Source organism: Quercus robur, chromosome 5 (genome assembly GCF_932294415.1).
Source record: "Quercus robur chromosome 5, dhQueRobu3.1, whole genome shotgun sequence".
NCBI classification, from domain to species: domain Eukaryota; kingdom Viridiplantae; phylum Streptophyta; class Magnoliopsida; order Fagales; family Fagaceae; genus Quercus; species Quercus robur.
Window position 1 is genome coordinate 1,141,779 of NC_065538.1, and position 15,114 is coordinate 1,156,892.

Below are 15,114 nucleotides of genomic sequence, written 5' to 3' on the forward strand. Positions count from 1 at the left end.
GTTAAAAAAAAAAAAAAAAAAAAAAACCCTACACGGTGTACAAAGAACACCTTTCCTACTCTTTTCCAGGAATTTTTGGTGCTTCAAGGCCGAGTAATGTTTTCATTAGTTTAATGAACAGGAGCTTCGAACTAAACGGAACAGGCCTCACGTAGCCAAACCAAGATCAAAAAAAGAAAAAGAAAATCCATAAAAAAAAAATTAAAAATAAAATAAACACTTACTAAAAGAAAAGAAACATAAAGAAGACTATGACGACCAGTAGTAAAACTAGTAAAAAAAACAATCCTTGAACATTTGTTTTGACTTTAATCTATCTAAATCTATTGGAGCACTGACAACGTTGTTGTTGTTAAATTCACCAAGTCCGAATCTAATGGTCACCAAACTATGATGCAAAATTATCCCAAAAACTTTATAGTACTATTCGTTTGGTTCAATTCCATATGAGAAAAAAAAAAAAACAACCTTTACTACTATTGTTGTTCACATATATACAAGTTTGGATTCTTGTGTTCTGTTTCCAATCAGAACTTTTTTTTTTTTTTAATAACTTTTGTCACTTCTCTCTCCTTATTTTTCCTAGATTTGACGTTTGACCTGAGGTTAGATATATTTTTTCACATTTGGGAATATATATAATATAATCTGATTTTTTGGTGAATATGTGCATTTGATTTTGTGTTTGCTTTCCAAGAAGTTGTTTTTAATTGTTATATATAGTTTCTCTTTTGAAATAAAATAATTGGGGGATATGAAAATTAAGGGACTAGGGTTACCTTTTCTTACTTTACTTCTCTATTGGGGTGCCTGTTTATGATTTCATAAGCTGCGGGCTCACTTGGGTCGTCGATTTTTTCTTGATTTTCTCATCTGGGTTGTTCAAAGTTCCTTGTTTTGCCATCTGGGTCGGTGAGTTTTTCTGCTTCTATTGTCTGAAGCGGCGTGTTTTCTGATCTGGGTCTTGCCTGTTTTTCTCTATCTTAGCAGCTTTCGACATTGAATTTCTGGGCTTTTTTACTCGTTTGATTGAATCAGAGAGGTAAAGTTGATTGATTTCCTTGTTAAATTCTGTTACCAGTGTTTGGGGTCTTGGATTTTGGCTTTTTTTCCAGAGATTCGGATTTTTTTTTTCTTCCCTGTGGCTGGGGAGTGTGTTGTACACTTCTTTCATTGTTTGATAGAAGGAAGAATTAAGTTAAAAATTTGATCAGGCTTGGTAGAAATTGGTGCGGTAGTTAAGGGGTTTTCAATCCCAGGGGGGAAGCTATGATTTTTGGGCTGTAACTTTTCTGTATCCAGCATCTGAGGCTTTGTTGGAAAAGAAAGTGAGGTGTTTCTACTCTCTGGGAATTGTTAAATGATGTTTCATCCACAAGGGGCTTCAAAACACGCTTGTAGTCTTCTTGCTGTCACTAGTGACAAAAATTTAGAAGATAAACTCAAGAAGGATGTTTTGGAAGATAAGCCGAGATATCCCTTTCCAGAATTGGTGTCCTCTGGACGTTTGGAGGTGCAGTAATCTATTTTTGGTTGTAAATTTTCTATAATGAATATCAGATTGAAGAGTATTGCATATTTTATAGTTCCTAGTTCCTAGAAGTTCATTGTTGTTTTCTTTTACTATAGTTATATTTATCCCTCTCTGACTGCAGGTTCAGACTCTGAACAATCCAAGCAAAGACGAGCTATGTAAGACTCTGGAATCGTATAAGCCGAGCATTGTGTACTTGCAAGGAGAGCAGCTTGAGAATGATGAAGTTGGGCCTCTGGCGTTTGGAGGTGTTGGTGTGTCCACCCCGGACGCTATATCTGAGATCTTTGCTAGCACATTGCCTACTGCTGTATGTGATACATCTAAGTTGAACATGTTTTTGTGGTGTAGATCATTCCATTGTCTTACTACTCCCCATTGTGGTGGGTGGGGTAGGGTTTGCATCTTTTTCTGAATTCGTTTCTTTACTATCTCGTTCGCTGCTAATTGGATTGCTACATACATCTCCACCTTTTACTTTCCTATGTGTTTGTTCTTTTTATTTTTATTTTTTAATTTTCCAGTGTTAACTTTTGATGCTTATTGCACTTCCACAATAGAATCCTTAAATATTGGAACATATGGTCAATAGTGTCAGTATGGTAAAAAAAAGGGAAGGTGAGTGAGTATAGAGACAAAAAATAAAAGGTTTAAAATTTCACTAATGTTTCCTAATCAACTGAATTGAACATATATTTAACAGTAAAGAGATATGGATTCAGCATGTGTGAGTCATTTTGGTAGAAAATTAACATTTGAGTAAGAAATCAGCAATAATTCTGTAATGTAGATGAAATTTGTAAACAAGTTCATCATAGTTTGTGCGGTTCTGCATGCTCTTATGTAGCTTAGTCCCATGAACACCAAGTGTTCTCCACCATTGTTAATAATGTGTTATGTGACTGAGCATTTGTTTTCTTTGATATGGTGAAGGTCATTACTACATTTGGCATTTGATCTGATTTGATTTCAAATGTGTGTGCAGGTTTATTTGGAAATCCCAAATGGAAAAAAGTTAGCAGAGGCACTTCACACTAAGGTGACTTTTGAAAAGATTTCTAAGCATGCCTTATTGTGTTTACAGTTCATTATTATATTAAACCATTGAAAGCTTGTGTTTGCAATGGTTTAATGTAATCTTTCAAGGAAAAATTTAATTGAATTGATATGCTTCATTGTTTCAGGGGATTCCCTATGTGATATATTGGAGGAATGCAATTTCTTGTTATGCTGCTTGCCATTTTCGTCATGCATTATTTTCAGTTGTACAGAGGTATATTATCTCTTACCAAAGTGCATGTAGTGGCTTTTACTTTAGTTTGGAATGTTCTGTGAATGAATTGTGCACACTTGAGCTTTAGATAAATGATGGGCTAATAATTGGAATCTTGGATAATTTACGTTCGTACATGCATACGTAAAAAAGAGTCACTTTATTGTCTTACATAAATTTGGAATGCCATATAGGAGTTCAATCAATTAGGTGATTGTCTGCAATTTTTGAGACCCTAGTGACTAAATAACCTAGTCTATGAACAGTTATTTCTCTCTGCACGTTTGGAGGCAAGATAAATTATCTCATTTTGGAGCAAAACTACTCTCTCTCTGATTAAGGGTCAGATTATATGCATTAGCTTTTCTGCGTCTATGTGCGCACATGTCGAAACATGTTTTATAGGTTGATAAAATGGTATAATGATAAACCAGAAACTTTTTATGTTTGGATCTTTTAGTTATCTATTTTGGATTGTTGGTTAAATGGATCAATGGTATTTTGATTGAGCTGTTGATGCTTGTCTAGATCTATGAGCTTGCCTTTGTGACCTCTTATTGAGGTAGTTTGTCACACAGCATTACATGGTATCCATAGCATGCTTCTTTTGAGCGAAATCCTAATAAATAAAATCTATTTATGGATATTACCAAGTGGTCTTACAAGCGCATAGGTAGTTAAATCAGGGACCCTGTTGCTCGGAGGATTACACTTACAGGGTACCCAGATCCCTGGCCCTCAACAATGGTGCACATAGGCTGCTGCTGCCTCTGTATCTCTCTCTTTTTTTTTTTCTTTTTTTTTTTCTTTTTTCCTGGTGGGACAAGAGTTTGGGGAGGAGGAGTATTGGAGAGCTAAATTATATGAGCTTGAGATGGCATTTAATCTTTATCTCTTTTGTTGGATTGCAGTTCATCTACTCATACATGGGATGCTTTCCAACTTGCGCGTGCTTCCTTTAGACTTTATTGTGTACGAAACAGTCAAGTTCTTCCTGCTAACAGCCATAAAGTTGATGATGAGCTGGGGCCATGCCTTCTAGGGGACCGTTTGAAAATCAATGTTGACCCTCCTGAGGTAGATGCAGAGGAAGATGATGAAAGTTCTTTAGGTACTTTGCCTGCTATAAGGATACATGATGATGATGTGAGCTTGAGGTTTCTTGTTTGTGGAGTGCCATCCTCATTGGTGAGCTGGAATTTATCTCTCTTTACTGGTCTTTATCTGATGGTTCTTCTCTTAGGAACATATGCACCTAATTTCATGCTTAAACAAACACAGCCATCCACCCACATATATATTTTTTCTGTAGTTTGCTTATGGACAGATTTCTTTTCAGGATGCGTGCTTGTTAGAATCATTGGAAGATGGCCTCAATGCCCTCTTGAACATTGAAGTAAGTTCAATGAGGATTATCTGCAATTATTCTTCAATTAACTTGAGCTTATTTTTCTATTTTTACTTTACATACAGTTATATGGTAATGTCTTCTCATGTATGTTCTTGTCGTCCAACTTGGTTTTCTCATTAAGTGTTAGTTCTCCTATTAAAAAAGGAAAATAAGGATTATTAATATCATATGCCATTATATTTTTGGTGTTATTGACATGCGTTTTGTGTCATCTTTTTGGTGTGAGGGAGGTTTCAACTTTTCTGTATTGTTATTTCTCATTTTGTGCTTTATGTTGTTTCAGATACGAGGGAGCAAACTTCATGGAAAATTTAGGTATTATTCATCTTGGAATTTGTTGATATCTACAGTGGATATATTTTTAATGTTACCTAGTTCCTTTTAAATTATTTTGGTTGAATAAGCTGCATGCTTACAAAGAGATGCTTAAACCTGCGTTTGCAAGACAACCTACTTGTTTAAGTTTTCTGTGTTTATGTTGATATGATGCTTTCTTGGGGTTTTAACATCTTCAAGATGTTTTGATCTTTTAAATTACCTCTGTTTGAATGATTGTTTGTCTGCATTTATTACCCTGCCTAATAACTTTTTAATATGTCAATTCCTTTATAATGTGGTTCAGTGCCCCTCCTCCGCCACTTCAGGCAGGGACATTTTCTCGTGGCGTTGTGACTATGCGATGTGATGTAACAACCTGCAGTTGTTCTCACATCTCACTTCTGGTGTCTGGTAGTGCTCAAACGTGCTTTGATGATCAGGTAAGCAACAAGGATTTTTGTGGAAATTCTTTTTTGGTATTGGAGATGTTGAGTTCTAATACTTTTATGATCTATATATTTTCAGCTCCTGGAGAATCATATTAAGAATGAAATTATTGAGAAGAGTGAACTTGTTCATGCACTGCCTGAAGGTGATGAAAAGAAAATTACATTCTCTGAGCCTCGTAAATCAGCTTCAATTGCTTGTGGGGCAACTGTATTTGAAATTTGCATGAAGGTCCCTACATGGGCTTCTCAGGTATTTCAACTACAGAACTCTCCTTCCTCAATCCCCTGCTCCCCCCTTGTCATTGTAATATTGTATTGAATTTTTCCCCCTCTTTTCCTCTTATTTTTTGGGCAACTGTAATGATTTTCTCTGTTAGGGTTGTGCTTTTTCTTGAACATGACCCTGATACAAACCTTATGCCTGATTCATTGAACATCAATTTTCAATGTCGAACTGTTAGTTCACTATCATTGGGGTTCACTTTGAAAGTGAAAGCATAGCACATAACTACCAAAATTCAGTTGGTGATTTTATCTATGATTTATTTGGGTCTATAAGTATAAATCTGTGATTTGATTCTGCTAATGAGCGGGAATCTTTATATGGCTGTAACCTTGAGCTTGGATTTAACTGCTAGAGATAATGGTTAGAGTAACCTGAATAAATGGCACCTTCCTTTTTGGGAGGCCTCAATTGTCTGATAATGTTACCTATAAGACTTTTGGATATCTGGATTCTTGCAGATTCAAAGACCATCTCTTACAATGATTACCTTCAATAATTTTTTTTTTGGAGAAACGATTTCCTTCAATACTTAGACCTTCTCCCTTTTACATTTGAGAAATGAGGAGCCTTGAAATGGCACTGATTTAGTTACAACAGGGTTGATAGCTCATTATGAGCTTGTTCATATTGTTTGATTACTTACTATGATTATATGGCTTATAAATATGTAACAATAATCTCTATTGTACCTAAAAAAAAATTCTTAATTGTGCATTTAGCTGGATCAGTCTGTTCCGAACAGCATCCTCCTTCCCGCTCCTCCTCTCTCTATTGGTGATCCTGCACCTAGAACTTATAAGAGGAGGTGGTGCCACTTGAGCTAGAGCTCATTGGCACTCTTTAGCATCCTTAGAACTTGTATAAATCAAAATTGCAAATTGGGTGGATTCACTGTTCACCTGTCTTGAGCTGGAGTCAGATCTAACCTCTTTTAGGACAGTTAGATTGCTGGCGTTAGGGAATTATGGTTCATTATAAGATATTCTGAACTAGTGAGCACTGAACAATTTTAAGCCTCAGAGCTTGAGAAAATTATGCATGATTCAGCTTTGAGGCTCAAGTTCTTTGACCATTTGCACCTCTGAATGTATGGAAAGTTACTTGTTCTATGAATCTGAATTTATTTTGTAAAAAGATACTTTATCAAGCACACTTACTCTGTTGTGTTGATTTGGGGCAGCTAACTGGATGTTTATTACTGTTTTTGTTGTGGTTTTATTATCAGGTTTTAAGGCAGCTAGCGCCAGATGTTTCATATCGTAGTTTAGTTGCACTTGGAATTGCAAGCATTCAGGGATTGCCAGTTGCTTCTTTTGAGAAAGATGATGCTGAGCGTCTGCTTTTTTTCTGTTCAAGGCATGGAAAAGGTACCTGTAGGGACAATTTAATTTTTAGCAGCCCCCCTAGTTGGTTGAGACCACCTGCTCCTAGTCGGAAGAGGTCTGAACCAAGCCAAGGGACTACCCCTGCTTCCCATGATGGCAAGTCTAATAAAATTGATGAAGATGACAGAGACACTAGATTGCGGAATGGGGTTAGCATGCCCTTACTCCCAGCTAGGCAAAGATTGAAGGTTGCCGCAATGAGGCCTATTCCTCATGTTCGTCGCCATAAAATGACACCATTTTCTGGAATGTCTGAGGCAGATGGGCATGATGGAGGCCAAGTTAAGGTTACTTTGCCTGTTGTTACCCCTGTAAAGCAAAGTATTGTAGGATCAGCTCCCACAACACAACGAAGATCATATTCAAGCTCATCTCAAGCTAAGCAGATTATTTCCTTGAATCCACTTCCTTTGAAGAAACATGGGTGTGGTAGAAGTCCAATGCAGAGTTGCTCCGAGGTGAGTTGTCTAATTATGTTTTATATGACCAGCTATGGTTTTGGCTGCAGATATGGCTGTTTTGGAAATCCATCGTGCCTGTTCTTGCATCATACATTATGATGAAGAAAAGGAAAATATACAAAACAAAATTATACATCCAAATTACAGTTACTTTCGTAGTAAAAAATGGAAGTAAAAGCAAAGCTTTTACTTTTATCAACTTCCTTAAATTTGTTTCGTTAATCACAGAATTGAATAAGAAAATTAATGCCAAGATGGTTTGATGAGCCAATATCAGAATATCTTGCCCATGGGACTCTTCAAAACACAGTGACTTTTTGTGGTAAATGTGTTTTAAAAATGAATGAAATGAAACACATATGTTAGAAAAGAAACGTTAGTGTTGCGTCCTCAGAACAGAAGTTTAACTCAAATCAAAGATGCTTCTAGGTGAGGAGAACTTACTCTACTTGGTTGACGTTATAATTGTCTTGTAGGAGGAGTTTCTGAAGGATGTGATGCAGTTTCTAATCCTTCGAGGACATACTAGGCTTATTCCCCAAGGTGGGCTTGCTGAGTTCCCAGATGCCATACTTAATGGGAAGCGTCTTGACCTATACAACTTGTACAAAGAGGTGAGTTCATTGAATTTTTCTGGTTAGTGGGAATTAGTACAATTTGTTGCTGAAGAGTTCATGCATTCGTAGGTGGTTACAAGAGGAGGCTTTCATGTTGGCAATGGTATCAACTGGAAAGGGCAGATCTTTTCTAAGATGCATAATTACACAATGACCAATAGAATGACTGTATGTTCTATAATCTTTCTTTGATCTTCTTGATTTTTAGTTCTTTCAGCAATGGTCTTTAATTTTGGTCCTACTATGCAACCTTTGGGGTTTCTTTCTTTGTTTTTTTTTTTTTTATATTTAATTTTTGGGTTGGAGGGGGGGGGGGGGGGGGGGGGAGAGGAGTGTGTTGGAATTGGAAGAATGGTGAGGGCAAGGAAGGATGGTAAAACAAGTGGGAGGGCATAAATGCTTACTCCTCAGGTGCTTAAACAAAAGTATTTAAATGTGGATGTTTAGTTGTGACAAGCATATTTTGAATCTACTACGAGGAATAGAGTTATTGTTAATCACAAATACTCATGTAAAACACATTTATTATAACACTATTTCATTTGGGTAATCTATTTGTTTTGACAGGGTGTTGGTAATACGCTAAAAAGGCATTATGAAACTTACCTTCTAGAATATGAATTGGCTCATGATGATGTAGATGGGGAGTGTTGTTTGTTGTGTCATAGGTATGTACTTTTCCCTTTCTCGCTCTCTCTGCTGAGATGGTAGTTAGTAATATCATTGTAAAATAAATGTTTACTTACAATGGAAGTTTACAACTGTTGAGCAGTAGTGCAGCAGGGGATTGGGTGAACTGTGGCATATGTGGTGAGTGGGCCCACTTTGGCTGTGACAGAAGGCAGGGTCTTGGTGCATTTAAGGTATCAGTATTGCAATTCCTGAACTCCATAAGAACCTGTTGGTTGCAAAAACTATTTGCCTCATAGCTATTATTCTTTTCGTAGCTTTTATACATGCCAGGAGTTTGATTGTATATCATACATGTGCTGCATTTACCATACAAACTGGGATTTGTTCTGAAAAAATCATTGTTGTAATCATTTGTTTTTAACTTGCAGGATTACGCAAAAACAGATGGGCTAGAATACATATGTCCACATTGTAGCATTACAAATTTCAAGAAGAAACCACAGAAAGTAGGAAATGGAGTTCCTCAAGGCTCGATGATATCAAGACCATTGTAATTCATTTTTGCATTCCTTTTTTTGTTCATTGGCTTACCATTTTTTGGGGTTTCTTTTTCTTATATCATGTATGAGAGACTCTTAGTTTGCTCGGCTAATGGGGTTGCATGTTCTTATTAAGTTCTCACCCACTTTCATTGCAATTAATTAGGAGATTATGGGGAAAAGGACAAGGAGTAGAGAAGCATACAAGTCGATAGAGGATAGGTGTCGCAGGCATAGTATTACAAGTAGGAATTTATATTTTCCACTTTTCAGTGGGGTGGATAGGTATTAGGGTAAAGATGCCCTTAATTTAGGCAGGGTGGTTGTAAAATATTTTGATTCTCCTTTGAACATTTGACTGATGTAGCTTAATGACGATGATAAATATATCCATTAAATGATTCCCTGTGTCGAGATTATCTGAAAAGAATAATCTTTATACTATAGTTGATGTAGTTTATTATGGATATCCCACAGAAATCTGTTTATTGACAAGATGGTGTGATTGACACAAAACAACGAGCCATCAGATGATTGCTAGTTGTTCTAAATGAAAATACCAACACCCGTTTGAAATATGCCATAAATGACACTCAATTTTCTTTCATGGCCTAAAGAGACCAGGGATTTTTAGGTGAATATCCAGAATCAGTTCGTAATACAGGTTGATTTTTATTGTTCATGGCCTATTTTATTGTGTTTTGGTATGCTTGTGTTGTATGGTCTGGTGGCAGAATGGTTTAATTTATGAAATGTGTTTCTTCCTGTCCCGTTTTCTCTTGTTGATTCCCTGTTGCCCCTCTCAGGGTGCTCTGTTTCTTCAAAAAAAGTTTTTTGGTTCATCCCAAAAAGAGTCTTCTTGTACAGCTGGAAATGTACTGAAAAATTATCTTGCTTACTAAAAATGGATTTTTCACTTAAAATTGTTCATAAATTAAATGGTTGATTTTTGTTTTTTGAGATTTACTTGTATTAAAGCACAAAACCATGGCCAGAAATCGAACAGGAAACGCCACTTAATATTGGAATTTGGAAGATTATAGTAGGTTATATTCATCAATTAAATACTCCCTATGCTGCAAAAGTTGAGTCTCAGACTCAGCTTGGTTATTAGACCTATAACAAATTTAGTGACAATTTTTTTTTTTTTTTTAACAATTTGTTCATATAATGAATTGTAATTGATGCAATGATAAAGATTATGTCAATGGTGGGTTCATGTTAAAATTCACGTCAAATCACAACTCAACATTTTATTTTAATACATTGTAAAATATTATGTATTGTTGTAGTTAATGATTGTTATATTTAGGCCTATAATTACACATTATTAAAATTTTTTAAGTGACCGTGACATACCTTTTAAATCTTTTAGACTAAACTACAAATGAGTACCATAAATAGGATATAATATATTAACCTGCATGTAATGTGCAAGCAGCCTTGAACCTTGTCCCCATAGAACTTGCAATGAGGACAGCTCCTCCAATTATTTATCTTGGCAAGCTCCATCACCATTATATCTTCCCTCTCTCTTTCATCTTTGTTTAAGTTTTGAAATCCCTGCATTCAATACTTGCATGCCATGAAACCCTGCACTGTGCACAGAATAGTCTTCGACAATTTGGACACTCAGATGCAGTCACTAACTCCCCTCCATCATCTACTAACATAGCCGAGCAGTCCTTGTTGGGGCAGTAAAACTTTTTGAGACCCAAGAATCCATGATTCACAAAGGGCATCTCCCCATCTATCAAATACTTCTTGTGGAATAATGTCACGGCAACACTGAGGCTCCAAGAGACCTCTACAGTTTGGATCAGGGCATTTCACTGATGATATATTTTCTTGTAACTTTGTTGCAACATATTGGCTAATACAGTCAGCACAAAATGAGTGAGTGCAGCTATTGTTTGTGAACATTTCACTGGATACTTTCCCATCCATGCAAATCATGCACAAGGTTTGAGAGGAATGAGAAGATTGACCAGTTTCTTTACCCTTTCCTTTGTGATTTTTCATAGAAGAGGAACAGTACTCTTCCTCCACCAAAGGAGTTGGTGATTCCCTATTTATTCTTGAAGAGATTACTGAGGACATGAGAGCCTCTTGAAGCTGTAAGCAGGGACGGAACTAGGATTCATACCTGAGGGGGGCCAAAGCTTAAAAACAAAATTTTTCTTATGAAAATAAAAACTAACATCTATTTCATATTCAACAAAATACTACATACAAAATTAGTATTTCTTAAACATTTCATATTAGAAAACACATCAACAAAGTATAACATACAAAATAAGTGTTTCTTATTTTGTGCGTGATTTTTGTTTAGTCTATATTTTTTTTTTGGTAGTTAAAGGGGCATGAATTTTATTTATTTATTTATTTTCTTGTAGGTCAATATCTAAATATTTGAGAAGAGGGGAGATAGATATATATATATATATATATGTATGTATGTATATGTATTAGGGCAAATCTTAATTTTTTTATACTAATTTTTTTTTTTTTTTTAATTTGGGTGGGGGGGGGGGGGGCAATGGCCCCCCTCTGCCCCAGTGTAGGTCCGTCACTGGCTGTAAGCCTGTAACTCTTAGCCAATAGGAAATATTTTACAATGTATTAGCTTCTAATATTTACAAAGCATACATTTATACAATAATAATAAATCTGTTAATTTCTAGAGCTGTAAGTTAATACAGCAAAGCAAAAAAAAACTCACATTAACCCAAAACTTACAATTCTTAGTTGTACACACTGAAACAAAGCAGAAGAGTATTATAACAATGAATAATCGGTGGTAAGTGAAACAATATGAAAAATGTAACTTTCTGCGAGGAGATGCAATGCAAAAAGTGATGATGCATGCTGCCTTTTATAACAAGGAGGAGAAATAAAAAGACAAAAAAGTATCCATGACATAAATTCTATGTGTGATATCAGTAGGTTAGGTTTTATTGGGAACAAATAAAGAATATATTCCAAGTACTTTGGAGAATAAGAATCAGGAAGAAGAGGTGATTGACTCCAATTTTCGGTGCCACAATTTTTTTTTTTTTTCGGCATACCAAAATTCCTATTAAATATTTATCTCTCCTCCCTTACAATTTCGGCAACTTGGTTGCCATAAATTTTTTTTTTCTCCCATTTTTGGCAATTTGGTTGCCAAATTTCCTATTAAATCCTCCTTCATTTCGGCAAAACCATGCCCCAATATTTCTAAATATATTCTTCAACAATATGAATAAAAAGAAATGGAAGAGGAAAAGAAAGAAAGTAGTTTGGAGAAAAAAATAAAAATAAAAATAAAAATCTAAGCAGTACTGTAGAGCCGGATCAAGAGCCTTTTTAGATTCCTAGATATAGATGCATGCATGGGGAAGCTGTTTATTAACACCAATACCAATCTATGCAGAATACTAAGCAGGGCCTCTAAATCCCTTGATTAGAGGTTCACGTATATAAATACGAACAGAATGAGATAACTTCCTTAAATGAAATATCAAATATGGCAGCTGGAACATCAAGCTCTAACAATCATCTCTTGGTTGATGACTTCTACTTCTCAGCTCTCCATGATGACGAAGAACTACTCCCCATCTCAGATGAGAAATATGCCCAAGAGTTACAGCTTCAAGAGGCTCTCATGTCCTCCGTAATCTCTTCAAGAATAAATAGGGAATCACCAACTCTTTTGGTGGAGGAAGGGTGTTCCTCTTCCATGAAAAATCACAAGGGAAAGGGTAAAGAAACTGGTCAATCTTCTCAGTCCTTCTCTCAAACCTTGTGCATGATTTGCATGGATGGGAAACTAACCGGTGAAATGTTCACAAACAATAGCTGCACTCACTCATTTTGTGCTGGCTGTATTAGCCAATATGTTGCAACAAAGTTACAAGATAATATATCATCAGTGAAATGCCCTGATCCAAAATGTAGAGGTCTCTTGGAGCCTCAGTGTTGCCGTGACATTATTCCACAAGAAGTGTTTGATAGATGGGAAAATGCCCTTTGTGAATCATTGATTCTTGGGTCTCAAAAGTTTTACTGCCCCTACAAGGACTGCTCGGCTATGTTAGTAGATGATGGAGGGGAGGTAGTGACTGCATCTGAGTGTCCAGATTGTCGAAGACTATTCTGTGCACGGTGCAGGGTTTCATGGCATGCAGGAATTGAATGCAGCGAATTTCAAAATATAAACAAAGATGAAAGAGAGAGGGAAGATATAATGGTGATGGAGCTTGCCAAGAAAAAGAATTGGAGGAGATGTCCTCATTGCAAGTTCTATGTGGACAAGGTTCAAGGCTGCTTGCACATTGCATGCAGGTTAGTATATTATATCCTATTTATGGTACTCATTTGTAGTTTTGTCCAAAAGATTTAAAAGGTATGTCACGTCACTTAAAATTGAAATAATCTGTTGATGATAGACCTAAAGATTTATAATATAATCCTGATATAGATGCATTTGAAATTAATAAATAAAATAAAATAATAAAAAAAACATACTTTTCTCATGTTTAAACATGCAATAGTAAGAATTAAGAGTTTTATAATTCAATTGACATTTTTTTTTTTTTGTCAAATTCTTTTTATAGATAATCATAATGCAGTTTTAATCTCAATCAAGTACATTGACATGATTTTAGAAAATCATGCTTTAGAGCATTAACATTGGAGGTGTAAAACCCCCAAATTACTATTTTAACAATACACCCGCTTAAATTGAGGTTTACCTAAGTGTTTGCTACTAAAAAAAATTTAACAACCATGAATAAATTTGTATATATACAACCTACTATTCATGGTTGCTAATAATAAAAGTATATAGAAGTACACAGAAGAGAGAAGTGAGAGATGGGAGAAAAGAGAGAGAATGGGTTGATAGGGTAGTTTATATTATTTTAATGAGTTGTATGTAAAAATAAAAAACTGAGATGTTATGCGATGCTAAATTACTGATTGTCTCAAAAGCTTAAACTATTGAGATATAGTAAATTTAATTATTTAACCACATAATTCTAACATATAAGTTGTAAAATAAATTGATAAAATAGATAAAGTAACTTTTTATTGTTGTAAAGTAGATATTTGTTTTACAAATCGTGACGTGAATGTTTAAATTTGTTATAACTTTGCCAAACAAGATCTTTTGATACATATTAGGAATCATTTTTAATTTCCTTCACTGTCGTCTACTTTTTTTACTTTTTTATTGTATTTTATCTTTATTTTTTACAGGTGTGGATTTCATTTTTGCTATGGCTGCGGATCTGAATGGGATGAAGTCCACCAATGTTGACTTACTTATTAAGAACGTTGAAGTCCAAAGAATGCATTAGGAATGTGATTCAAATATGAATGTCATTCGGGTTAGAAATATATAAATTTCGATTTAGGATAATGCGCCATAGAGTATTTTTATCCCTGAAATTTTGTATTAAGAGCATTATTTGCCTTAAATTATAAATTTTTTTTTAATTATAAAACAAGTGTGAGGTTAATGGAACAAGTTGTTAAAAAAAAAAAAAAAAAAAAAAAAAAAAAAAAAAAAAAAAAAGCTTATAAACAACATGGTGCATTCTATTTATACAATGAAAAGTAGGCCAGCTCTCCTTGCAAGCCATTTAGGCATGGGTCTAAAGCCCCCAAATAGAAGAAGGCCAATTGAATTCATTATCTATATTTCTTTCTATATAGAAGTCAGTCTCTCCCCAAATCCCAAATATTAATTAGCCAACATTTGAAAAATAATTTTTACATAAAAATTAATAATAATATCTCTCTTCATAGGCTGTGCGTTTTGGATTGAGAGTGCAACTTGGGTTTACTACTCAAAGAGAGTGGATAGAGAGCGAAAGAATTGGTGACCAATATATATCTCCTTAAAAAACTGTTAATATGGATGAAATTGAGCTAATATGTTATAATTATTAGATCATCCCTCCTTACAACTTACAAGTTCACTTAAAACTAATTACACTCTTATAACCTTACTTGGTATTACTTTGATTGCGTTAGTAGTTATTTTGAGACCCTATTGTCATAATCAAAAGACATTACACCAAGTCTGAGACAAATAGCATACAATTTATCTTACTTAGGGAAAATCAATGGATGAGAAAATTTTGACCAAACTTGTGATGAGGATGACATTCGTATTGATCTACAAGCTAATGTCTCTGCCTCTAAAATTTTCAATCCATCT

General features: G+C 35.1%; 2 protein-coding genes and 1 pseudogene across 2 annotated transcripts; 2 read left to right on the forward strand and 1 right to left on the reverse strand.

Annotated features, from left to right (window-relative positions):
* Positions 1-542: 542 nt before the first annotated feature.
* Positions 543-9,318, forward strand: LOC126724784 (AT-rich interactive domain-containing protein 4-like). The gene is made up of 17 exons (XM_050429172.1): positions 543-1,042; positions 1,215-1,513; positions 1,656-1,844; positions 2,520-2,573; positions 2,719-2,807; positions 3,719-3,995; positions 4,147-4,203; positions 4,502-4,533; positions 4,841-4,976; positions 5,062-5,235; positions 6,497-7,114; positions 7,594-7,731; positions 7,804-7,902; positions 8,302-8,402; positions 8,507-8,597; positions 8,796-8,917; positions 9,073-9,318. The coding sequence occupies exons 2-17, from the start codon at positions 1,361-1,363 to the stop codon at positions 9,119-9,121; spliced, it is 2,379 nt and encodes a 792-aa protein (XP_050285129.1). The 5' UTR covers positions 543-1,042; positions 1,215-1,360; the 3' UTR covers positions 9,122-9,318.
* Positions 9,319-10,277: 959 nt separating this feature from the next.
* On the reverse strand, positions 10,278-11,006 carry LOC126725190 (E3 ubiquitin-protein ligase RSL1-like; annotated as a pseudogene).
* A 1,408-nt stretch (positions 11,007-12,414) lies between these two features.
* On the forward strand, positions 12,415-14,208 carry LOC126725196 (E3 ubiquitin-protein ligase RSL1). Its single transcript, XM_050429764.1, has 2 exons — positions 12,415-13,232; positions 14,148-14,208. The coding sequence occupies exons 1-2, from the start codon at positions 12,415-12,417 to the stop codon at positions 14,206-14,208; spliced, it is 879 nt and encodes a 292-aa protein (XP_050285721.1).
* Positions 14,209-15,114: the final 906 nt, after the last annotated feature.

Coding starts and splice junctions, on each gene's coding strand:
- LOC126724784 (XM_050429172.1), top strand. CDS start 1,361: ATGATGTTTCATCCACAAGGGGCTTCAAAACACGCTTGTAGTCTTCTT. Junction 2,808..3,718: donor TTATTTTCAGTTGTACAGAG/GTATATTATCTC, acceptor GTTGGATTGCAG/TTCATCTACTCATACATGGG. Junction 7,115..7,593: donor CAATGCAGAGTTGCTCCGAG/GTGAGTTGTCTA, acceptor ATTGTCTTGTAG/GAGGAGTTTCTGAAGGATGT.
- LOC126725196 (XM_050429764.1), top strand. CDS start 12,415: ATGGCAGCTGGAACATCAAGCTCTAACAATCATCTCTTGGTTGATGAC. Junction 13,233..14,147: donor TGCTTGCACATTGCATGCAG/GTTAGTATATTA, acceptor TATTTTTTACAG/GTGTGGATTTCATTTTTGCT.